This window comes from Macaca fascicularis, chromosome 1 (genome assembly GCF_037993035.2).
Source record: "Macaca fascicularis isolate 582-1 chromosome 1, T2T-MFA8v1.1".
Taxonomy (NCBI): Eukaryota; Metazoa; Chordata; class Mammalia; order Primates; family Cercopithecidae; genus Macaca; species Macaca fascicularis.
This window is the reverse complement of record NC_088375.1, coordinates 157,444,864-157,471,465: the sequence shown is the minus strand read 5'-3', so window position 1 is coordinate 157,471,465 and position 26,602 is coordinate 157,444,864. Positions and strand designations below refer to the sequence as shown.

The 26,602-nt window shown below is 37.6% G+C and overlaps 1 protein-coding gene across 4 annotated transcripts in view; it reads right to left on the bottom strand.

Annotated features, from left to right (window-relative positions):
* The window catches only part of PIGK (phosphatidylinositol glycan anchor biosynthesis class K), a 114,298-nt gene that overhangs the window by 67,039 nt on the left and 20,657 nt on the right, over positions 1 to 26,602 (bottom strand). For all 4 annotated transcript variants that reach the window (XM_074003494.1, XM_074003486.1, XM_005542982.4 and 1 more), the window contains 3 exons: positions 5,836 to 5,971; positions 2,947 to 3,058; positions 67 to 163 (listed from right to left, as the gene is read on the bottom strand). In XM_074003494.1, the coding sequence (XP_073859595.1) occupies positions 67 to 163; positions 2,947 to 3,058; positions 5,836 to 5,958 (332 nt within the window). In that variant the 5' untranslated portion in view covers positions 5,959 to 5,971. The remainder of the gene's footprint in view (positions 1 to 66; positions 164 to 2,946; positions 3,059 to 5,835; positions 5,972 to 26,602) is intronic.

The window sequence follows — 26,602 nt, the reverse complement described above, 5'->3', positions numbered from 1 at the left end:
AAAACAACAAACCTACTAACTATGTGAAAATTAGGTATGAATATAGCTTATGAATTTGTTAATTACCGTCTTTTCTGCCACATTTGTTCAAAAGCATCTGCAAGTTCTATGTTGGTAATTTCTTCAGAATCTTGAAATTTTAAGAAACCATTTCCACCATGTCCTTGTATAAAGAGTAAAAAAGATCAATAGATACATTTTTTAATGCAAACTGCATATATCTAGACATATACACTTACTTCATTACTTTTTGACATCACTTATTTTATACTCTAAAATATATACTATGAAAACAAAAAAATTGAATTTTCTACTACGCCAATTAAAAAGAGAATGATAGACTATATAAAATAGCAGATATAATATCTTTAAGAGGGTTTCTAATATTCAATTCCAGAAACCTGTATTTATGCTCTTCCATTGGCTCCATTATTATATCGAAATGAGTTTCCATTCATAAAAATGTTTCAAATACCAGGCAAACATTTTTGGTGAGAAAGAAGCTGGAGACACTAGCTAGTCCCACATTTTTACTACAAGAGGTGGACCAGAAGATAGTGCTATTTGTATGCAATCTAGAGGCAGGCTGTCTGGATTCAAATGGTAGCTATGCCATGTTAGTTTAGGAAAATAATTTAATCTTTCTATGCCTCAGCTTCCTCAGCCATAAAGTGAGAAATGTATCTGCAACACTATCATTAGCTTACTTATACAGTTCCTTTGTACAGGTTTTTAAAAGGTACCTTCCACTGGGCATGACAGTAGGAAAAAAAAAAAAAACCGCCTCCCCACCTTCCTCCTGGATATATGCAGCCCTGCAAGCTTACAAGTGGTTAGTTGACTATGCCTTTGTGGGAGAAACAAGTATTCCTCCCTCCCATTAGAATACAACCCTGTGGTAGAGCAGATTGCTTAGTGTAAGCACATACTAGATTTCAGTTCCCACTTAACCTCCTGGCCAGATTCTTGGGTGCACTATACAACCCACACAACCACATACAGCAACCTTGAATATCGGCACCTAAGTCGATGCACTGCTGTGAGAATGAAATGAGTTAATAGACACAATGATTTAGAATACTGCCTGATGTATACTATGCCTCCATAAATATTATCATATTATCATAATTATCAACCCTTTTTTTCTCTTACAGACCCTGGTAACCTTCTACAAAAGAGCAGGTAGTAAATATTTTTGGTTTGTGAGTCATATTGTCTCCAGCACAACTACTGAACTCTGCTGTCGTAGTATGGAAGCAGTCATAGAAACTGTGAAAATCAAATGGATGCAACCATGTTTCTATAAAACTTCCAAAACAGGCAGCCAGTTCACAGGCCATAGTTTATCAAATCCTATCTTAAACTACTAGAATTTGTTCTAAGCCTGCAGTTATTCTGAAATTCCTGAAAGAGTACCAACAGAATCAGGAAACAAACAAAAAATAATAATAATAAATCCTTTAGTTTAATACATCAAATAAAACTAACCTACAAAAAAACTGCACTTCATCTTGTTTGCCACAAAAGCTTGAAAATTCCTTGTAATTTTCAGAAAAAGTAAAATAAAATTTTTCCTGGCTTCATTAACTCTATTGAGTTAATTTATAAAGTTTATAAATTAAGTCTTGAATGTTATAAATAAATGCAACATGATAGAGAAAAGCCACTAAGTAGGGGTCATTAACTATCTTGTCATGTGATATCTAAGAATTATTCTATACCTGTTTTATCATCAGTTGAATGGAATGCCCTCCAAAAAATTTATAGAACACCTTTTGATTAACATTCATATTTACCGAATACTACTATAAGACAGGCAACTGGTGATTTAAAAGAAAAAAAAAAAAAAAGCAAATATATAATCAATGACATCTTGGAATTCAAAATACAGTGAACGCAACAGATACCCAAACTATAAAGTAATAATAAGTTAAATGCTATGAAAGAAACTAAAAATTAACATGGAAGTGCATAGAGGAAAGTCCAGACCAGCCAGGGAGAAGAGAAATATCTTTGGATAGGAAAAATATAAGCTGTGTTATTTCATACCTCTTCTGAAGGAAAAACCAGAAACTATTAATAATAACACTGGGACAACAGGTATAAACTACAACTGTCCCAGGTAATTGGAAACATCAGTCACCCTAGACTTAGAAAGGAAGTCATGGAAGGAAGTGACTCCTAAGCTAAAACTAAAACGATATGGAATAATCAAGCAGGCAAAGTAGACTGAAAAGGCGTCATAAGCAAATGCAAGAGCTTAAACAAATATCTGAAGGACAGAACAGTCAAGCTTGGAAGAGAATTAGAAAAAAGTATTAAGACCTAAGACAAGTTAAAAAATATAGCTAAATCATTATATATATTATTATGTGTAATACACACGATAACTATATTATATTATGGTACACTTTATCTCCAATATTCCTCAAAGTATAATCAAAAGACTACTGTATCTCATATCTGAGGAGTATATCCACAATACAGTTTCATGAATCCCAGCCCAGATGAAAACTAAATAAGAATTCTAAAATAAGGCCTAAGTATCTAAAGTTGGTAATCTTAATGTACAGCAAAATTTGAGATGGAAAACCATTATAAAGTTTTTAGTAGAAGAGGGATAGATTTGCAATTTCTATTAGACACTTTCACAGGATGATTAACAGGAGAACAAAACTGAAGGATGCTATAGCAGGATACCAAGCAAAAGGTGCTAAAGTTTACCAAGTCAATAGTAAAAAAAAATAGAGATAATAAGCAACGGCACAAAACGTTATACTGTTTTCAGATATCATCTCAAATACTTCTGCATCATGGAAAATATAACTACATGAGAAACCATTTTAACCAAAAATCATTTAATGTGTTTAAATTTCTTTCCACGTGCCTTTCTTTTCAAAGAGTTTCAATATATTCTACTATAAAAACTCTAAATTATGAAATTACCTGTCATATAAATTAGAATATTGCTTCTATCATCAGAAAGAAGACGTTTTGACCGAGGAGTACTAGGTGGGATCCTCCCAGTTAATACCCGTAAAAAATTCTCAACAGTTACCTAAGAGGGGAAAAACAAGAAAAATCAGATGAAATAAAACCTGGGAAATCCTGACAAATTATTTTTTACTTTCAAAAATGTTCCTTCTTCTTTCTCCATATATTACTCAGCATCAACTGAAAATAAAACACCCAAAAATTACATAACTTAATTAAAATACATTCATTTAAACATATACCTCCAAGTAACTTTGTTACTATTTTTAAAAGTACTAAAAACTAACAAAGAAGGCAGGCCATGGTGGCTCATGTCTATAAACTCAGCACTTTGTGAGGCCATGGCAAGAGGACTGCTTGTGGGCAGGAGTTCAAGATCAGCCTAAGCAACATAGTGAGACCCCATTTCTATGCACACACAAAAAATGTTTAGAATAGCCAGGTATGGTAACATGTTGCTGTTGTTCTAGCTACTCAGAAGGCTGAGGCAGAAGGCTCATTTGAGCCCAGGAGTTCACCACTGCACTCCAGCCTGGGCAAGAGAGAAAGATTATGTCTCTTAGGAAAAAACAAAAACAAAAACAAGCAAAGTAAGACTACCTTGGAGAAAAATAAGTTCTGAATTTAAAACTTTAAATGCTATGTGAAGTGCTGCCTTTAAATACTACCAAAAAGCTGCGCAATTATTAATATGGCTAGGCTGATGGCTCACACCTGTAATTCCAACTACTCAGGAGGCTGAAGTAGGAGGATCACTTGAGGCCAAGTCCTCAAAAACAGCCTGGACAACATAGTAAGACCCCATCTCTGGAAAAATAAAATAAATTAGCCAGGCATGGTGGTGCACACCTGTAGTCCCTGCTACTCAGGAGGCTGAAGTAGGAGGATCACTTGAGCCCAGGAGTTCAAGGCTGCAGTGAGCTATGATATGGCCACTATACTCCTGCCTGGGTGACAGAGCAAGACTCCAGCTCTAAAAAAATAAAAAATAAAAATTATTAATCCCTCTGCATAGGCAATTCTGTGGGAAGATATGAAATATAAAAATTTTTAAATAAATTCAACTACACTATGGCAGCTAATTTGTACAACTACTTAGTCAATTATAGATTAACTATCAAATAAAATAGTTCCATGTTCACTACCTGGGTGACAGGCTCAATCATATCCCAAACCTCAGCATCACACAATATACCTTTGTAACAAATCTGCACATGTATCCCCTGAATTTAAAATAAAGTTTGAAAAAGAAAAAAAAAGTTCCATATATATTTCCCCAAAATTACATATCTGTAATTTTTGAATGCACTTTGTTTCTTAGATTTTGTTAGTGGTATCTTTAACATGTAAAAAATTCATAACACTTTAAACTAGATTTCCCAATCTAGAATTTCTATCCCTCTGGGATTCTTTGAAGGCATATTTAAAGTTGTAAAGAGTAAAACACTGATTTAAAGCCAACAGCTGAGTCATATATTATGCATATCTACATTTAAAAAGTAGAAAACCTATCCAGTTTTCTTGTTCATCTATTCCCTAGAACATGAGTGTATAAATTGTATGTATACACATTTGTGTGTGTGTAAACTGTTTGATTTACATTTTTCCTTCAAGACAGCAAAATGCTAATTGTTTTAACAGGAATTCTTGTTGGCCAACAAGGAAGGAGGATGTTTGGCCTATATTTTAAGATGACTACATAAACAAGTAAAAAGTCAAACATACATATTTAATTCAATGAGCCAACATTTTTGAGTGCCTAACACCAGGCTACAGGTACTTGCCAACTATATGATATATAAGATATAGGCCCTCTTAGCTTACAGTCTAGGAGGAGATAGATACGCTTTTAAAATTGCTTCGAAAGTGGTCTGGGAACACACAGGAAATTGTGTCTTACTTTTGGTAGGCTTGGTAAAAGGGGAAGTATTATCTTTTTTTTTTTTTGAGACGGAGTCTCGCTCTGTCGCCCAGGCTGGAGTGCAGTGGCGCGATCTCGGGTCACCGCAAGCTCCGCCTCCCGGGTTCGCATCATTCTCCTGCCTTAGCCTCCCAAGTAGCTGGGACTACAGGCGCCCGCCGCCACGCCCGGCTAATTTTTTGCATTTTTAGTAGAGACAGGGTTTCACCGTGTTAGCCAGGATGGTCTCGATTTCCTGACCTCGTGATCCGCCCGCCCGATTCGCCCGCCTCGGCCTCCCAAAGTGCTGGGATTACAGGCGTGAGCCACTGCGCCCAGCCAAGGGGAAGTATTATCTAAGAGGACTTCATAAAAGAAGACTTCAAATATTAAGCATATTCACCATCTTTTATATTTAAAATGAAGTTTCAAAGGGAGAAAACACAATGTAATACAATTTTTTTACATTTACATTTTTATTTCTAATCACATAGTCATAAAAAACACTAGAAGCATATTGAAAGTGGTTATTTCTAAGTAGTGGAAATACAGGTGAGTTGTTAGTCACTATAGTTTTTCCACAATTAATACAATTACTGAAACTACTAAGCTTGATAATTTAGGTCAAATAAGAAAAATATATGTTTACTATAAAATATATTTACTGTAAAAGAAAGGTGACACATTAAACCTCTCTATAATACTCTAACATTGAAGCCAATATAAAGTTTTTCTGTCCTAGATAAAAACATAAAATGTTCATGCTTTAATATTTTACTTATATGTCATTGCCTTAATATGACCCCCAGAGACAGTTACATCAAGGCTTCAGTGACAATTAAGTTTAAAGAAAAATAATAAGACAATTTTATTCTGCCATTGTTTTAGAGCTTAAAAGTAACAATGCCATTTCAAAAGTGTGGCTAGATTAAAGAATTTACCTCATAACTTCTATAATCCACTTCCACATCATCTCCATACACATTTAGTTCCATATTCTTGTGACTAAACACTGTAGCTGGTTTGGGATTTCTAGGATTACAGGCCATATCATCTGCAAGCATTAGGACAATGTGACTAGGGAAAAAAACAAAAACAAAAACAAAAATCTCCAGTAAATATATACTTCAGATAAAAGGAAAAAGCTAAACACAAATTTATTTATGTCATGTAGCTATTGTGTTCATTTTTCTCCTCCTTCAAAAAAAACTATTTTCAACTACATATGTGAAGGCACCTTAATTATTTTTCATATCTTTATGTACTATATATTTTAAAGTAGAGAAATTAGAACAATCTGGCATAAACTTATGAACAGAATTTCAAGTTACTAATGTTTTTCCGAACGATGCATACTTTATGCCATACAGCAAAGGGAAGCTAAAGAAACTGTTTTTCCTCAAGCATCGAAAATATTTTTTAGTAAAATTTTACATTCTCAAAACTTACAGAGTCCACATTAAACTATGATGTCCAAAGAATTAACTTTCGGAATCCCAAATGCTTGAGTATAAAAACATGCAACTGATCAGCAAGTACAATCAGTTTAGCACAAGAGCACACCTCCAAGCCAATCACTTCTGACAAGATCCACAAATCTACTCCATTTCCCTAACACCAGCAACCACCACCTTCTGGCTAGATGTTGGAATAGCTCCCTATCTGGTATCCTGCTTCTTCTCTCACCCTCTTTCAGTTCATTCTTCTAACAGCCCTCAGAGTGATCTTCCTTAAATAAGTCAAATCATTAAATGTTCCCACTTAAAAGTTTCCAAGGACTCCCCATTATATCTGTATTTAATTTTTTTTTTTTTTTTTTGTTCCCCTGCAGTTCCATGCATCCCTATTACATTTAGAGAGAAACTGCAAATCCTTGCATCATCTAAAAGGCTTAATCTGGTCTCTGTCTCTCCAACTTCAGCCTCTAACACCCACATTCTCTATGCTACCTCCACAGTGGCCTTTCTGTTCTTAGAATATGCCAAGCCTTTCCCACTTAAGTGGCTATTGACCAAATTTAGACTTCACTCCTCCCAGATCTTCATATAATTTCAGCCTCAGCTATGGTACTCTATCTTATTATGTTTTATTTTCTTCAGGACATCTATGAATCTGAAATCCCCATCATCTCCTATCACCACCCCCCACCACCACCATTAGAATATAAGCTCTCTGAGGGCAAGGGCTATATCTGTCCTGTTCACCACTGTATCACTCTACATACTAGGGCTTGGCATATAGCATGTAGTCGGTAAATAATTTTAAGTGAATGAAATATTTTAATTTTTGCTTATAATTTCTTTACAAGGATATAACATCTCTCTTTGATACTTCTCATCTTCACTCTACCATTAAAACTGGTGAATAACAATCAGGAAATTCTCCATTCTACCATATCTTGAGTTTCCCAAGCATAAGGGAAAAATTAATGTGGCATACATAACTAGTTTGGCAGGAGACAGCAAGAAGAAAATGTTCTGCTACATATGTTCCAAATACATTAAAGTTCAAAACTGAAACATTATGATTTTTCTTGAAAATTGGCTAGATTTCTACTCTGAAAGTGTTCCAACCCTGCCACGTTCAAAGATCAGATCTTCAGCTGTTACTGATTCATTTTCACAGCATAGTGAAAGTCATTCCTCTGAAAACAGAAAATGTATCTTCTCTTTTTTAAAACTTAAGGAGATCATTAATATATATTAAATAAATACCAATCATATATTCCTTTGTTAAACAAGACTGAATTGACCTCCAAATGTCAATATAAAAATGAGTATTTCTTTAGGCTATGTTTTCTGTTTAGGGTTAATTTCACTCTAGGAAATGAAATAATTATTCAATAGCTATACAGTGTCAATATCAATCAGAAAGAAGTACTAACTTCAACTTAAAATCATAAATTTAATCAACATTTCTCTTAGAGATAATTTTGAGCCTCAATATAAGTACTATGACCTGTTAACATAATGAATATATTATAAAACACTGTACTTGAAATAATATAGAAAAAGAGAAGTTGGGAAACAGAATGGATTTCAAACGTTTTGAAGTCCAACCACATATTCTAATTCGCTGTTTCTAAAACTCAAGAAGTGTACAGAACTCTTTTCTAGAAAAAAAAAATAATTTTCACTTGGTCGAAGTGTTATTTATACAACAGTATTTAAGTATACACATGCAAACAAACTACTTAGGCTTATAGTTCTTACAAAACTGTAAAATCAAGAGAAAAGTATAAAATTCTAACAAAACGAGCAAACTAATAATACTATAAAAACATTAATCCCATTGAAAGATGACATTATTTTCCAAAAACTAAACACCTGCTGCTTTAACAGAAGAGCTTCAAGTCTGGTTCTACATTTAACTTTTTTTGTGTGCGTGTGTGTGTTTTGACATCCATAATTGTTAAAGCGAACTAAAATGGCCTGAGAAGGACTCCGTACTTCTATATTTGAGTCCTTGTGGACAAGCTGCAACCTAACTTAAGAGGTAGACAAGATGGAAAACCGAATTTAGGAGTATGCACCTGTAACAATGGCTGAGTCTTGGCCAATGCCAGCAGCCATACTTCAGCCACTCATACATTGCCAAGTGCTCAAACTGTGTTCAAATAAGTAAAATGCCAACCTGTAACCAATCCAGTTGTTTGTGTACCTCACTTTCCAATTTCTGTACCTCACTTCCCTTTGTCTCTAATCTTCTTCTGCCATGTGCTGCACTGGAGTCTCTCTGAATCTGCTGTGATTCTGGGGGCTGGCCAATTAGTGAATCGACAGAAACTGGACCGGGTCCAGGATCAGATCTGTTCCAGTAATTAACTGGCTTGAATCCAGTTAGAGGCTTCTTACATCTGAGTGGGTGAGAAAGAAACTGGTAGTAAGTGGTAATATTGCAGGGGCTATAAAATTTGGCTATTAAAAATTCGCAGGGGATGGGCACGGCGGCTCACACCTGTAACCCCAGCACTTTGGGAGGCCGAGACGGGCAGATCACGAGGTCAGGAGATCGAGACCATCCTGGCTAACATGGTGAAACCCCATCTCTACTAAAAATACAAAAAATTTGCCGGGCGTGTTGACAGGCGCCTGTAGTCCCAGCTACTCAGGAAGCTGAGGCAGGAGAATGGCATGAACCCATGTGGTGGAGCTTGCAGTAAGCCAAGATCGCACCAAAGCACTCCAGCCTGGGGGACAGAGCGAGACTCCATCTCAAAAATATGTGTATATATTCGCAGGGATTTTTGTGTCCTACCTCTGTTTCATTTTTCTTGTGCGCTTAGGTAGGAAAAAAAAATTACTGGCTAAGTTAAGGGAACCCGAGAGCAAAGTCAGTATTTTGGGTAAAAATGGTATCCTTAATTTCTGAAGAACTGAGTTCCTTCCGGCTTATACATGCATCAATGTTAGGCCCCAGAAGCAGTGAAGTCTCACAGAAATGGTGAGATCTCACTAAGGATAACTTACAATAGAACACTCCAAATGAACAACGCACTGAAGTGCATTTAAAACAATGAGGCTCCCAAATTAATCTCATCTACAGATGCCTACTGATCTGCAGAAGCTTCTAAAAAGATTTCAATATTTTTATTTAAAGCACACATATTTTACTCTGGCCAGAATGGAAAATATTAGAATTTGGGTCCCCCATACAACTGGTTGGGCAGCAACTTGCAAAATTGAGATAATTTTGCCTGTGGTTCCATTATTTTCCTTTGTGATGCAGTCTGGCCCCCAGAACTATGGTGTGGTAAGCAGGGTCACTGGGGCTACTCAGGGAAGGAGAACCCAGAAATCTGACTAGCCAGCAAAAGGGCAAGAATTTCTTACCAGGCTTCTGGCCTCAATCTGTGCAAACTGGTTAAATGAATGGTAAAAATCACGATTATCTCCTCTGTAAAGTTTTAATTAATGCAAAAAATGATTCTGAGTCTATTCTTAAGCTGTACCAAATCTGGTGTCCTTGTCTTTCTGTATGGTTCTGTCATAAAGAGTAGCTTTGGATAGCACACAGGCTTAGGACCCCATAAGCTCACTATTCAAGACAGCGCAGCAAGCTGGTCAATAACAAACTTTGCTGTGGTTCCCTGAAACAAACAAAAAACTGCCTGAGGTCTTGATCTTGTTTTGCCTTGGAAGCTTAACCCTGTAACCATGTGGTGGTACTTTCTCTTCATCTCCGCCTTCCAGGGAAAAAGATTTTTGGGATTCATGTCATAGCTAGCTCCAAAAATGGGATTCATGTCTAGCTCCAAAAATTATCTTCAGCAGTTAAAAGCCTTTGCAAACTCAAAATTGACTGCTCTAGACTTCTGGGAAGAGCAATGGAAGTTATACAATGTAGCTCAGTAGCTAAGGTGCCTCTTTACAATGGTGACCCGAGTTCAATTCCTGGCTTAGGGAATGAGTCCCTTCTGGTTTGATATCTATATGATATTTACTATTTGTTGATTCTCTTCCTCATTTTCTTTCTCTGAGCCAGAAATATTGGCTGTTTGGCCTGGCTAAAGTCATGTAACAAGAAATTTAAAAGGACTTTTATAAAGAGGGCTGTGGCTAAAAGTCAGTTTAATTAAAAGTGGATATTCAGCTCTAACAGCCTGGGACTCCTTGGGAAAAGCAGAGGAGGCACCACAGACCGTGTTTTGGGAAAAACCTGTTTTTCTCAAGAAACCTTAGAAATTAAAAATTAAATCCCTCTCAAAATCTAAGGCTCTGTTCTGTTTTGTATTGCCTTATCTGATTTTTTTGCCTTTGGGGAGTATCAGAAATTACTTTGCATTATGAGAGAGCTTTGGTGTGTAATAACTAGGTAGGAAATACACTTTTAGGGATAGCTAATGGCAGTTACAGGGAGATACTCAGCTCTGCACACTTGGATCAGAGAAGCATGCTTTTGGCCACCTAGAAGTTATGGAAATGTTCCCACCCACCACTAAGAGATAAGACACCCATGGGAGCTAGGTTGATTCATTCTTTATGGGATCCAGGATCTGATATAAAAATGAGAATAGGATCCTTAATTTCTAGAGATCTGTTTTGCCTTCCAGCTATGCCTGCTTATTATATTAGGCTGTAGAAAATGCATGTTCCTGGCCTTGTTCCTCCAAGAACTCCACCCTAAAGCCAGTAATCCGATTAAAAACCTTAAAAACTGACAAATAAAAAATCTTGCAACTACTGGATCTTCTTCTATCTGTATACTTATATATGTGTTCCGTGTGTGATTTTTTTTAAAAGGGCTCTAATTAATTGGCTTAAAGAAAAATAGGTGCTTAAATCAAATATTTGAAAGAAGAAACTGTAATGCTTTTTAGTTCACGTAACTTCAGTAATCTTTGGGAAGTAAAAAGTTTTAAAGATTATTGGTAAAATAAAGACATTTATTCTAAATCAGGCAGGTCAGAGACTAGGTTTGCTAAATGCTTTAAGGTCATAAACTGCTTTGACTTTTGAAAATTGTTCAATTTACCTACCTTGGAAACAACAGATTCTAGGTAAGGCCTGGGGACATGTGGAATTAGCTACGCCCTCTAGCTACACAAAGAAGGTTATAAAGAAAAGAGATTTTATACAAGAAAGGATCCTGTATGGTAAATTCTTGTCCTAAAGTAAAAGAACTGTTTGGTTAAAAACAGGGATGCTTAGAACAAGTCAGAAAGTCCAAGCATGACGTAGGTGGTCTGTGTAAGTCATGAAAGCATTCGTGAAAGGAAATTTATGCACCAAAGGTAAATGCTGCTAAGAGTTACTGTTACAAGATATAATTGAGACTACTGAAATAACAGTTTACATGCAAGGTGTGTATGGAAAGTAAAATTTGTTTTTGGTAAAAAAAAAAATTATAAGAAAGCATGAGAATGTAAATTTTTGCCTAGTGTAGAGGGCTAACGGATTGTTTTAAATTAGATAAGACAAAGCTAAAGGTTGAGCTAGTTGTAGAAGGTTTGTAAAAATTACTTGTAAAAGAGATTCTGTGTGTAAATATATTAGCTACAGTTAAAGGGGTATTATTCAGTTTTTACGTAAAATGAACATTAAAAAAAAGCGCAACAGGTTTTTCTTAGAGCACTTATCTGCTCTTTAACAAAAATTCTACAGGGTTATAAAAGGTTTATAAGAATCTCACCTTATGGACAAACTGATTAAGATCGATAAATTTGTCTATAAGGTTTTATTAAAAATTGGGGTTGACATTAATAGTAGACTTATGAAAGGGTGAAATTTGGCTCTCCCATGAACAAGATTTTCATGTAATATTAAAGGATAATAAAAGATTTTTGTTTGCCTTTTGAATAAACTAGGAAAAAAAGAAGGGAAAGACAAAAGACAGACTGTTTGGAAAGCTAAGTCTTCCCTCTATCAATGAGTGAAAAGTTTTTGCCTTTTTAAAACTTCTTTATCATTTTGGCTAAATGAATGACTATGGTGACCTGTAATTCTATTTCATAATATCAAGTGTTTAAACCTCTAATGTATTTGATAGGCTTCCCAAAATCAAATTTCAGCTTCCAAATTATCTTTTCTGACCTCTAACTTTGGGATGCTACAGAGGGCCCCTGAAGAATCCAAAAGACAGGTAAACAGGATTATTTGACATGTTATTTGGAAAGCACTGTAAAAATAAAAAATAATGCTTAACTTTCTTTAAGTTATATTTTAGTGTATGTCATCAATATGTTCCAATATCACATAGGATTTCTAAAATTCTAATATGTCTAAGTAATGCTATCAATCATAATTATGGTTATTATGTTAAGCTATTATAGACCACAGAAATTATCCTTGTCAGCTGTGTTTTTAACTATGACTAATGTCATTTCTAGTTAATTGCTTAATGCTGGTGCAGTTTCTGAAAACTTCGCAAGCACACAAAATCCTAGAATATGGTGTCTTTTAGGAGGTTCATGAAAGGATGGAAAGAACCCTGAAAAGTACTCTAGAATACAGGTTTCTGATAACATATGTCAAATTACCTATGATAACCCATCAGTTAGCTATCAGTGCTATGCACCTAAATTGGAAAAAACAACTGGTATTCAAGATGACAAAAGTCCAGTGTTAAGCATTGACTCTTGGAGAACCAGAATAGCCACCCTGTCCTTCCTGAGTCCTTAAAGCTTTTGTTATTAAAAGTTATGCATTCCAAAACATCACAGAAAAGAGAAAATAATTCAAATTAAATATTGGTGCAGTAACTTATAAATTGCCAAAATAGTTTATAACCAATGTTTGGTTTGTCAAACCCATATTCATGGGAAAACAATCAAAGCTTCAGCTACATTTGGTTACTAGATGGTAACCAGATGCCTGGGCCACATACACATTTTACAAAGGGATTTCATTCAACTGTCATTTTCAATGCATGTTTTCTGGTTGTATAAAAGCTCTCCCATGCAAGTGGGCTGATATTATAATGTAGATTATTATGCTACAGTGTATTTTCACCAGGTAAAGAAAGCTTTTTATGGTTCACTGAGGACAGTCAACCCCTTCTGTTGGGAATAGGCCCCCAAATCTGGCCATAAACTGGCCCCAAAACTGGCCATAAACAAAATCTCTGCAGCACTCACTGTGACATGTCTGAGATGGCCATGACGCCCACGTTGGAAGGTTGTGGGTTTACCGGAATGAAGGCATGGAACATCAGGCCTATCCAGGGCGGAAAACCAATTAAAAGTGTTCCTAAACCACAAACAACAGCATAAGCGATCTGTGCCTTAAGGACATGCTCCTGCTGCAGATAACTAGCCAGAGCCCATCCCTTCACTTCGGCCCATCCCTTTGTTTCCTGTAAGGAATACTTTTAGTTCATCTATAATCTATAGAAACAATGCTTATCACTGGCTTGCTGTCAATAAATATGTGGGTAAATCTCTGTTTGAGGCTCTCAGCTCTGATGGCTGTAAGACCCCTGATTTCCCACTCCACACCTCTATATTTCTGTGTGTGTGCCTTTAATTCCTCTAGCACCACTAGGTTAGGGTCTCCCTGACTGAGCTGGTCATGGCACCCTTCAGCCTAAAACCCAAAGACTGGATCTTCTGAAAACATCAGAGAAAGACTGACCACATCATCCACACTGCAACAAAACTTTGGGTTCATAATCTCACAACTGGGAAAGATTCCTCCACACTCTTGGAACTGTACACCCACTTGCATCCTTAAGGTAAAGCTAACCAGGAAAGTTTCTTCCCAGAAGAAGCTGGCATCTTTTCCCAAGATGACAGCTTTTCCCAAGTTCACGAATCAAGACTTCTCTACTATAATAACACTCTTATCTTTGAATGTTTTTTCTTTGTTTATGCCTCTATGAACAATAGAAATAAAAAAGGTGTCTCCTGTGTGCACTCTTGGGTATACTTTTATTTATGAAGGATTTTGCAGCCAGTCTTATATATAGATAACTTTGTGCCTTGACAGATAAAAAAATGAAGGCCCAATGTACATGAGAAACTTTGATGGTATATATGTTGCCTCATAATCAGCCAGAAACAGAACATTGGTTCACTCCTCTTAACCCACATCACAGGTTAAAGAGAACATTGCCAGGAGGCCTTCACACTTCTAGAAGGGCATCATTTGTTAGGTCCTTTTTCCATGGTTTGGGGTAAAAACGGCAATGATTAGAAGTGTATCCTTAATGATAGGCTCTATAGCAGATTATACTGTAATGTATATAGTTACACAACAGACTTTAAATTCTCCTATGAAAGTTATGCTAAATAACACAATTGGCTACACAGAAAAACATCTCTGTAGCTGCTGGCATTTGTGGCCTATGGAGAAATACATCAAATGTAGATTACAGAGATTCAGTTTTAGGGGATTAACAAAGAGACTGCTTCGTTAAGTGAGTAGACTCTTTATCTAACTCATTCTTTAATCTATTTGATTTTAGGTGATTTGGTTTATGGGGACCCTGGGTAAAGAGCATACTCCAAACTCCTCATATTATCCTCCTGACAGTTACAATAATAGTCTCCCTGGTGCACTATATTCTCTCAAAGGTTTTAAATGTTTACAAGTCAGCCATCTCTAAAATGTCAAATGGTCTCTCTTCAACTGGAATGATAAGAGCTGAAAGAAATGTGTGACCATGAGGACACCGTAACCTATGAATGACATGCTGAGACCAGAAACCCAAAATGATGGTAACTGAGAGTGGAATTAACACCCTAAGTTTTGGGTCACACTCTCACCTAAGTAAGAACCTGACTAAAAAGGGGAAATTTTTTAAAACAAAGTTATAGGTGGTTTGTTTTGGACTAAGCTCATGTGCTAGGCCCCAACAGACTACAAAAAATGGAGTTGCTTGTGCTAAATGGGACAATAAAACTAAGACTTTAAGGAAACACACAAATCCTAGAACAGACCAGGTTTTGTTTTTCTCCTATCAACAAGACGTTCCAACATCAGAGGTACCCTCTACTCAGTCCTTGTTCCTGCCTTTGCAAAACTCACTGTTCTACTGTTTCCCAGTGGGTTTCAAGACCAAATAAGTACATTTACAATAGTGACGGTGACATTAATGACTGAAGTTTTTGTCAATCTCTCAAAATTGAGAAAATAACCAAAAGCGGGGAATTGGTAAAGTGAACTAAATGTGGTCTGAGAAGGACTCTGCTATATTTGAGTCCTTGTGGACAAACTGCAACCTAACTTAATAGGTAGACAACATTGAAAACCTAATTTAGGAGTATGCACTTGAACAACAGCTGAGTCTTGACCAATCCCAGTGGCCATACTTCACTCCTACACTGCTGAGTGCTCAAACTGTGTTCAAATAAGGCAAATGCTGAGCTGTAACCAATCCAGTTGTTCCTGTTCCCATTTCCAATTTCTGTACTTCCCTTCCCTTTTTTTGTCTATAAATATTCTTCTACCACGTGGCTGCACTGGAGTCTCTCTGAATCTACTGTGATTCTGGGGGCTGCCTGATTCATGAATAGTTCATTGCTCAATTAAATCCTTTAAATTTAATTTGGCTTAAGTTTTTCTTTTACTACACTACAAATATAATTTGATGATATAGATAATGTCTGTTCATAAAAGTATGCTGTACACTATGTAATTCATAATTTCCAGGTTCTGTTTACTGTTCAGGACAATCAGATCTTATATTTACGTAAGCGTTTGCCAATAAACATTCTTTGAATGCCATTTATCATAAGGTCTCATTTGATAACTCAAAGTGTCTTTTTCACTTACCAGGTCAGCATCACAGTAGTTACTTAAATCTGCACTGAATAAGTATCAAGTCAATCACTGCAGAAATCAAGACTCAAAAAAAAAGCTACACTGAAGACATACTACTACATTCCTATAAATAACAATAACAAGTTGTTTTGTATGTTATTAAAATGAAGACAAAATTCCCAAAATATCCCAATAGATACAAGAATATGTTGTTTTTACAGTTTGGCAAGCCTATTCTACCACGTGTGATGATTCAACTCACACTTTATTCTTTTCAAGCCCCTGCAAAACCTACTTCACAAAACACAGCATATGTAATATTACGTTCTCTCAACACAAAACCAAAGGAAAAAGTGGGCACTGGAATTTTATAGCAAGTGTAGTTACACAGTAGTTATTTGTGTAAATAGGTTCCACATTTTCAAAATCAGGCATTCCTAGTAATTAGTTAAAAAACATGGGAGGGCATATACATATATATTTACTTATTTATAAGTCATACATATTTACTACTTTAAGTATATATAATAAATATTAGTGAAATGTGAACCCCAAAATACGAGACAGGTCTCAGTCAGTTTAGGAAGTTTATTTTGCCAAAGTTAAGGACGCGCACCCAGGACATAGCCTCATGCGCTGCCAACACGTGCCCAACGTGGTCAGAGCACAACTTGATTTTTATGTATTTTAGGGAAACATAAGACATCAATCAACATATGTAAGATGAACACTGGTTCGGTCTGGAAAGGCAGGACAACTGCGGGGGGAGGATTCCAGGTCATAGGTAGGTAAGAGACAAATGGTTGCATTCTTTTGAATTTCTGATTAGCCTTTCCAAAGAAGGCAATCAGATATACATTTATCTCAGTGAGGGGGGGAGGGGGCGACTTTGAATTGAATGGGAGGCAGGTTTGCCCTAAGCAGTTCCCAGCTTGACTTTTCTCCTTTAGCTTAAGTGATTTTGGGGCCCCGAAGATTTATTTTCCTTTCACAGAAGCATAATTTCTTTCTTATTTCCTAGATAAAAACAAAGAAAACTGCTAATATTTTCTTCCCTTACCACTTTTTGGTTATTTCATCTAAAGAGAATATCTGGATCATGCCTATATAGATTTTTTTAAGATCATCAATATAAAAGTGAAATTTTAAAACTTCTTTAAAAAGTAGTCATGAAGACCAATTTAATAAACATATATGAAGGAAAAAATGGGCTAAAATAATAATTTCCCATTATTATGTTTCCCAAAAACTGAAAAACCAGGTAAGCCCTGCATCAGGGATGCTAGGCCATTCTTTACCTGCCTCCCTGAAATTCTTCTGCAGCCCAATCAGGAACTAGTGACCAGTAGATTAAAAATATATATATTTCAAATAGATGAACAATCTTTCACACTCCTGGACCATTAGAGTGTGAAATTTCAAAAAACACAACTTTTCATTTGTAATAGACTGGTATTACCTTAATAAAAAAATTTCCACTGAATGAAATTTAAATAAATCGTATTGGTCAAAATGTTTTTAAACTGTTCTCTTAAAAATGTCATATATAATAATATAATAATATATCATGTATTCCACAGCCATGCCTAATCACATACTACCTTAGAGCATTATTTAGATACTAGAGCTAAAACCTCCAGGCTTATCTTCCAGAGAAGCATCGTCCCAAGCTAGAATAGTAACTGAAATTAACACAGCAGGAGATATGAGGATCACAGGAATCTTTGATGCCCTCTTACATTTCTGGGTTTCTGCCCTGTAGGTGTTGCTTTTCCCCTGACATAAATTATTAAGGATACTCTGTAGATTATTGGTTCTACAGCAATGTAATTAGGCCAAGCAAATTCAACAAATCAAGCTTATCAGTAGCTTAATGCCACAGTAATTTACCTTTTGGTTTTTCTTCCTCCTCCCCTCCCACTTCTTGAGGAATCTTCAAGTTAATAACTCTAGCCACCAATGCACTGTGAAATTCATCGTAATAAATCTACTAACCACAGACGCTTGACCATCAAGATTTTCTGAATTACTTTCAATTTGCCAAATGTTGACCAATTAGCATTCTTTGATATATGATTCTAGGTATTTTATACTCGTATTATCAGAAATAAAAACTGAGAAAATTGCACTGCAGACAGTAAGACTCATCAGTAAGCAGACATGTTATCATAGAGACAAATTACATGAGGGTGGAGCTAGCTAGCTATAGGCTCACATATTTAAAGTTACATGTGGTTGAGTGTAACAAAGATAATAGCTAACATTTATTGAGCACTCCTGTGATGGTTACAACTGAGTGTCAACTTGACTGGATTGTGTGAGGGCAGGAAGCATCCAGCAGGTGAGACAGATGTAGTATTGGAGGCTAGGACAGTCTAGTCTTTTCACATTTTTCTGCCTTCTTTATATTCTAGCCATACTGGCAGCTGCTTAGATGGTGCCCACCCAGATTAAGGGTAGGTCTGCCTTTCGCAATCTCAAATGTTAACTCAAATGTTAAACGAAAGGGTTAATCTCCTTTGGAAACAACCTCACAGACACACCCAGGATCTATCTATCTATCCATCTATCTATCTATCTATCTATCTATCTATCTATCTATCTATACACACACACATACACATATATATGTGAGTTTATTAAGTGTTATATATATTTGCAGACAATTAGTTCTATCCCTCTAGAGAACCTTGACTAGTACAGATTTTAGTACCAGGAGTGATCCTAGAGGAACAGAATATTAAGGATGGAGTTCTTTCATTGGTTTTGGGGTTTCTGGAGTTGGCTGCTTAATATGATTAGTAACCAAAATGCTAAGGACTCTACTTCTAATAGTATGGAGAACACTGATAGTCCTTGACATAAACTGTTGTGATGGTTATGCAAAATAAATGCATTTGACACACCTGATTCCCTGCTCATGCGAGGCAAGGAGTTTAGTAACTATCTATACATAATACCTTTCACCTTATATGGAGAACCAAGGAACATAACGAAGCTGGATGGTTGCTCCTAAGCTTGGTGGATAAGTGATGAAAAAAGGTGAACTCAGGGATTCTGTCTCCCGGCTTCAGAAGCAGATACTGAGCCTCCAATCTGCTAAGATTGCCCTGACTGAGAGTCTTACCTCCTGTAGAGAAAGAGCTGAAATTGTGGTAAAACAGACACAGCTCTTATCAGCAAGTGGCTGACCTGTAATGAAAAATGCATGCACAGCCTCGCCAGGTGTCTATTGTTAAAGTGAGGGCATTGATTGGAAAAGAATGAGACCCAGCAACTTGGAATGGGGATGTTTGGAGGACCCTGATGAAGCTGGGGGCATGGAGTCTGTAAACTCTGATGAACCTTTTTAGCCAGAAGAAACAGCTTCCCCATCCTCAGGAGTGGCAACATCCCCTCCCTGACCCATGCTGCCATCAGCCTTTCCACCTTTGTCTGAGGAGATAAATCCTGCACTGCCTGAGGCAACAGTAATGGCCTCCCCCGAGGCAGTTGTCAGACAAAATAATGTTGATTCTCCTCAAGAGCCACCCCCTACACCCCTGTTTGCTTTTAGACCTATAACAAAAGTCCTGGCAGGCCCCTACAGGTGAGGTTGAGAGTGTGACCCATGAGGAGGTGTGCTACACTAGAAGTGCTTGAGTTTTCTCATTTTTATAAACAGAAATCTGGAGAACAGGCATGGGAACGGACATTAAGGGTATGGGATAATAGCTGAAGCAACACAGAGTTAGATCCAGCTGAATTTATTGATTTGGGCCCACTAAGCAGGGTCTCTGCATTTAATGTTGCAGCTCAGGGAGAGTTCTAATTATTTATTTGCTTGATTAGCTGAAATATGGATTAAAAGACGGCCCACTGTGAGAGTTGGAAATGCCTGATCTCCCTTGGTTTAATGTAGAGGAAGGGACCCAAAGGTTTAGGGAGATTGGGATAGTGGAGTGGATTAGTCACTTTAGACCTATTCATCCCAGTGGGCAGGATCCAGAAAACATATCCTTGACCAATGCCTTGTGAAACAGATTTGTGAGGGCAGCAACTGCATTGTTGAAGAGCCCTGTAATTGTTCTTCTCTGTATGTCAGATCTAACAGTGGGAACCGCAGTCACTCAACCACAAAATTTAAATACAGTGGAAATAATTGGATCCCAAGGTGGCAGGGGCCAAGTAGCATCACTCAACTGTCAAAGGCAAGGTAGGCATAGCTACTCTAATGACAGCAAAGGTAAAGTGGCAATCAGAATATTCTAACTTGTGTAGAGCTCTGGCACTGGCTAATTAATCACAGTGTTCCTAGAAGTGAAACTGACAGGAAGCCTATTGCATTCTTACTTAATTCATACAAGCAGAAAACTTCAAGGTCAAATGGACAGAAAACTAATTTGAACTATAAAAACAGAGAATCACTGCCCCTCAATCAATTTGCAGACTTGAGCCAGTTTACAGATCCAGAATCCCTGGGATTAAGGGGAGGCTGGGTCCCCTTGAAGAAGGATGCCACTACATAACCAACAGTTTACGCAGTGAATCTTTCTCCCATCCTTCCCCCAAGGAAACCTCCAATCCTTTACCAGGGTAACTGTGCATTGCAGAAAGGGAAATGATCAGACATTTCAGGAACTACCGGACACTGGCTCTGAGCTGACATTGATTCCAAGGGACCCAAAATGTCACTGTGGTCCTCCAGTTAAAGTAGGGGCTCATGGAGGACAGGTAATTAATAAGGTTTCAGCTCAGGTCCAACTTACAATGTGTCCAGTGGATCCCCAGACTCATCTTGTCATTTCCCCAGTGCCAGAATGCATAATTGGCATAGACATACTTAGTTGCTGGCAGAACTCCCACATTGGCTCCTTGACTGGTAGGGTGAGGGCCATTATGGTGGGAAAGACCAAATGGAAGCCATTAGAGCTGACTCTACCTATAAAAATAGTAAATCAAAAACAGTATCACATCCCTGGAGGGATTGTGGAGATTAGTGCCACCATCAAGGACTTGAAAGATGCAGGGGTGGTGAGTCCTACCACATCTCTGTTCAACCCTCCCACCTGGCCTGGGCAGAAGACAGACGGATCTTGGAGAATGACAGTGGATTATCATAAACTTAACCAAGTGGTGACTCCAACTGCAGCTGCTGTACCAGATGTGGCTTCACTGCCTGAGCAAATGAACACATCTCCTGGTACCAGGTATGTAGCCATTGATTTAGCAAATTCCTTTTACTCCATTCCTGTCCATAAGGCCCACCAGAAGCAATTCACTTTGACTTCGGGGTATATCAACTCTCTAGCTTTGTGTCATAATCTTATTCAGAGAGACCTTGATCACGTTTCATTTCTACAAGATATCACACTGGTCCATTACATTGATGACATCATGCTGATTGGATCCAGTGAGCAAGAATTAGCAAACACACTAGACTTATCGGTGAGAAATTTGCATGCCAGAGGTTGGGAAATAAATTCAACTAAAATTCAAGGACCTTCTACCTCAGTAAAATTTCTAGGGATCCATTGGTGTGGGGACTGTTGAAATATTCCATCTAAGGTGAAGGATTAGTTGCTGCATTTGGCCCCTCCTACAACCAAGAAAAAGGCACAATACCTAGTGGGCCTACTCGGATTTTGGAGGCAACACATTCCTCACTGGGGTGTGTTACTCTGGCCCATTTATCGAGTGACCCGAAAGGCTGCCAGTTTTGCGTGGGGTCTAGAACAGGAGAAGGCTCCGCAACAGGTCCAGGCTGCTGTGCAAGCTGCTCTGCCACTTGGGCCATCTGATCTAGCAGATCCAATGGTGCCTGAGGTGTCAATGGCAAACAGGGATGCTGTCTGGAGACTTTGGCAGGCCCTCATAGGTGAACCACAGCGGAGGCCTCTAGGATTTTGGAGCAAGGCCGTGCCATCTTCTGCAGATAACTACTCTCCTTTTGAGAGACAGCTCTTGGCCTGTTACCGGGCTTTGGTGAAAACAGAACATTTGACTATGCGTTATCAAGTCACCATGCGACCTGAACTGCCTATCATGAACTGGGTGCTTTATGACCCCTCCAGCCATAAAATGGGTCGTGCACAGCAGCATTCTATTATCAAATGGAAATGGTATATACGTGATCGGGCTCGAGCAGGTACTGAAGGCACAAGTTAGTTATGTGAGGAAGTGGCTCAAATGCCCACGGTCTCCACTCTTGCCACCCTGCCTTCTCTCCCCCAGCCTCCATGGATGGCCTCACAGGGAGGTCCCTATGATCAGCTGATGGGAGGAAGAGAAGACGAGGGGCTGATTCACAGATGGTTCTGCACAATACGTGGGCACCACCTGAAAGTGGACAGCTGCAGCACTAACGCCTGTCTAGGACATCCTTGAAGGACAGCAGTAAAGGGAATATAAAACTCTGTGAAATATCTTTCCTCCAAAGAAAGCAAATTCTTTTCACAGATGTTAATTTCACTTATCCTTTTAATTTCTTTTAAACACTTAGATATAACATGACAGAGTAAGAACAGTTTCCATCAGACTGTTAGCTGACAGTGTGGTATGAGTGTGTGTGTGTGTGTGTGTGTGTGTGTGTGTGTGTGTGTGTGTGTGTGTTTCTCCTAAGCTTTGTTCTTTCCAGTGACAACTCAGGTAGGAGGAAATGAGAATTACAATGGCTGAGCAGAACATCCACCTTTGCATAGAAGCCTCATGCCACACTGGACTTTGTGCCTTATGTAGCAACTCCATAAATATAGTTTTCAGGGTGTCTAAAAGAAACAGGCTCAATTATAAGAATCACTGCACTCAGGAAAGCCCAAAGATACATCTTTCTCCTCAGGCATTCATCATTTATTCATCCCAGTCCAGTTGTAGTCATCTAATGAATAAAGGAACATTTTTACTATAAGCAACATTGCCTGCCTTTATCGTATTTACAAGGGAACAAAGTTAGAAAGTGAACACAAGTCAAATTCTTACACAGAAGGAACGGACTTTGTTAACCCTTTACTATATTTTAATATTTATTCTAGTTATTATTTTTAATTGCAAGGAATCACTAAAGCTGTATCAATAAAGAAGGAAATACTATTCTGGACACAGGCCCTGGCAAACATTTCATGATGCAGATACCAAAAGCAAGTGCAACAAAAACAAAAATTGATAAATGGGACCTAATTAAAATAAAGAGCTTCTGCACAGGAAAAGAAACCATCAGCACAGTAAACAATCTACAGACTGGGGGAAAATGTCTGCAAACTATGCATCTGACAAAGGTCTAATATACAGAATCTACAAGGAGCTTAAAAAAGTTAACGAGTAAAAAATAAACAACCTTATTAAAAACTGGGCAAAGGACATGAACAGACACTTCTCAAAAGAAGACAAATAACCAACAAACATAGGAAAAAATGCTCAACATCACTAATCATTAGAGAAATGCAAATCAAAACCACAGTCAGATACCATCTCATGCCAGTCAGAATGACTGTTATGAAAGTCAAAAAATAATATATGCTGGCAAGGTTGTGGAGAAAAGGGAATGTTTACACACTGCTGGTGGGAATGTAAATTAATTCAGCCACTGTGGAAAGCAGTTTGGGGATTTCTCAAAGAACTTAAACTACCATTCAACCTAGCAATCCCACTGGGTACATATCCAAAGGAATATAAGTCATTCTACTTTGCTGTTATATAAGGGATATATAATAGCAACCTAGGTGGCCATAAACAGTGGATTGGATAAAGAAAATATACACCATGAAATACTACACAGCCATTAAAAAAAAGCACACAACTATGCCCTTTGCAGCAACATGGATGAAGCTAGAGGCCATTATCCTAAGTGAATTAACGCAGGAACAGAAAATCAAATGCCACATGTTCTCACTTATAAGTAGGAGCTAAACATTGGGTAAACATGGACACAAAGAAGCAAACAACAGACACCAGAACCTATTTGTGCGTGGAGGGTGAGGGGAGAGTGGTGATCAAATAACTACCTATTGGGTACTATATTTATCATCTGGGTGACAAAACAATTTGTACACCAAACCCTGTGACACCCAACTTACCCATATAACAAATCTGCATATGTACCTCCAGAACCTGAAATAAAAGTTGAAAAGAAAAAAAAAAAAAAAGACTCGGTGACTTTCAGGTCATCAAGAAAGGGAAAAAGAAAGGGAAAAAGGCACTGAGAAAGGGAAAAAGAACAAAACCAACCCTATATTTCTGGCTGGGAACCAGGTGCTGAAGTGGATGGAGAGAAGTCATGGAACTGAAAAAGCACTGGCTACTGTGCTTAAGTGTGGAGTGGAGGATCACGTGGAAGCAGTAAAAAAGCTCCAGAACTCCACCAAGCTCCTGCAGAAGAATAACCTGAATCTGCTCAGAGACCTGGCTGTGCACATTGCCCACAGCCTCAGGAACAATCCAGACTGGCGAGGTGTGGTCATATTACACAGGAAGGAGGGTGATTCAGAGTTCATGAATATGATTACCAATGAGATTGGGTCAGAGGAGACGCTCCTGTTCTTAACCGTGGGTGATGAGAAAGATGCTGGACTTGCCTTACTGGCAGGGCAACCTGCAGCTGTGGAGACCCTGGGGCCCAGGGTGGCTGAGGTCCTGAAAGGCAAAGGAGCAAGGAAGAAAGGCTGTTTTCAGGGCAAGGCCACCAAGAAGAGCCAGAGGGCAGAGGCACAGGCACTTCTCCAGGACTACATCAGCAAGCAGAATGCTAAGGAGTGAGAGCCTAGGGCGCTCACTTCCTGTTTTCACAGGAACCTTTTTGTCAATAAAATAGTTTGACTCAAAAAAAAAAAAAAAAGAATGACTATTAAAATGGCACACAGTTTTATGGAAATTCAAGAATAAGGACTTACAGAGATTAGAGCTCAAAAGTAGTTATAGATATATCAACATTAACAATTGGTGGAAATACATGGGCTCCAGTATTTTGCCACTAATGTGCTAATATGACTAGTTATTCTGCAAACATCTGCTTCTTTCTCCTTTCCCTGCTAATAGGCTTATTATTCCTGTGACGTTTGTACACAAGTCATCACTAAAAATGTCTCAACTTACAAACATCTACGTTTTTATGACCTTTCATAGATATATATATACATGGAATAGAAAGAATCTAGATATTTACATATCTATATATTTAAATTATATATATATATATGTATTTGACTTTTATTTTGCATTCGGGGGTACATATGCAGGTTTGCTACATGGGTATGTTGTGTAATGCTGAGGTTTGGGGTACTAATGATCCTGCTACCCAGGTACTAAGCACAGTATTCAATAGGTAGTTTTTCATTTTTTCAGCCTCTGCCATTCCCCACAACTCCAGAGGTCCCCAGTGTTTATTATTCCCATCTTTATGTGCATGTGTACTCAATGTTTAGCTCTCACACTTATAAGTAAGAATATGTAGCATTTGGTTTTCTGTTCCTGCATTAATTCACTTAGTAAAATGGCCTCCAGCTGTGTGCATGTTACTGCAAAGGACACGATCTTTGTTCTTTTTATGGCTGCGTAGTATTCTACGGTGCATATGCACCACATTTTCTTTATCCAATCCACCATTGATGGGCATGTAGGTTTATTCCATGTCTTTGCTATTGTAAATAGTGCTGCAATGAAAATATGAGTGCATGTGTCTTTATGGCAGAACAATTTATATTCCTTTGGGTAGGTACCCAATAATGGGATTGCTGGGTCAAACAGTAGTTTATTTGAAGCTATTTGACAAATCTCCAGACTGCTTTCCACAGTAACTGAACTAATTTATATTCCTACCAACAGTGTAAAGGTGTTGCCTTTTCTTTGCAGCCTTGCAACATCTGTTATTTTTTGACTTTTTAAGTCATTCTGACTGGTGTGAGATGGTATCTCACTGTGGTTTTGATTTGCATTTCTCTAATGATTAGTGATGTTCAGCATTTTTTCATGTTTTTTGGCTGTTTGTATGTCTTCTTTTGAGAAGTGTCTGTTTATATCCTTTGCCCAGTTTTTAATGGGGTTATTTGGTTTTTGCCTGTTGTTTATGTTCCTTATAGATTCCAGATATTAGACCTTTATCAGATGCACAGTTTGCAAATATTGTCTCTCACTCTGCAGGTTGTCTGTTTATTCTGTTGATAGTTTCTTTTCCTGTGCAAAAGCTCTTTATTTTAATTAGGTACCACCTGTCAACTTTTATTTTTTGTTGCAAATGCTTTTGAGGACTTAGCCATGAATTATTTGCTAAGGCCAGCATCCAGAATGGTATTTCCTAAGTTTTCTTCTAGAATTTTTAGTTGGAGATCTTACATTAAAATCTGTAATCCATCTTGAGTTAAGTTTTGTATATGCCTTTTTATGATCTTTCTTAACGATAATTAACACTCTCATAGTAATGATAAAATTAGTATTTGGCATCATTAAATTAATGCCAAGTCAGTTAATGCTAAACCAATGCAATCAATGTAATTAGAAAACATGATAGGCTGATTCGGGAGATTATATAACAAAGCAA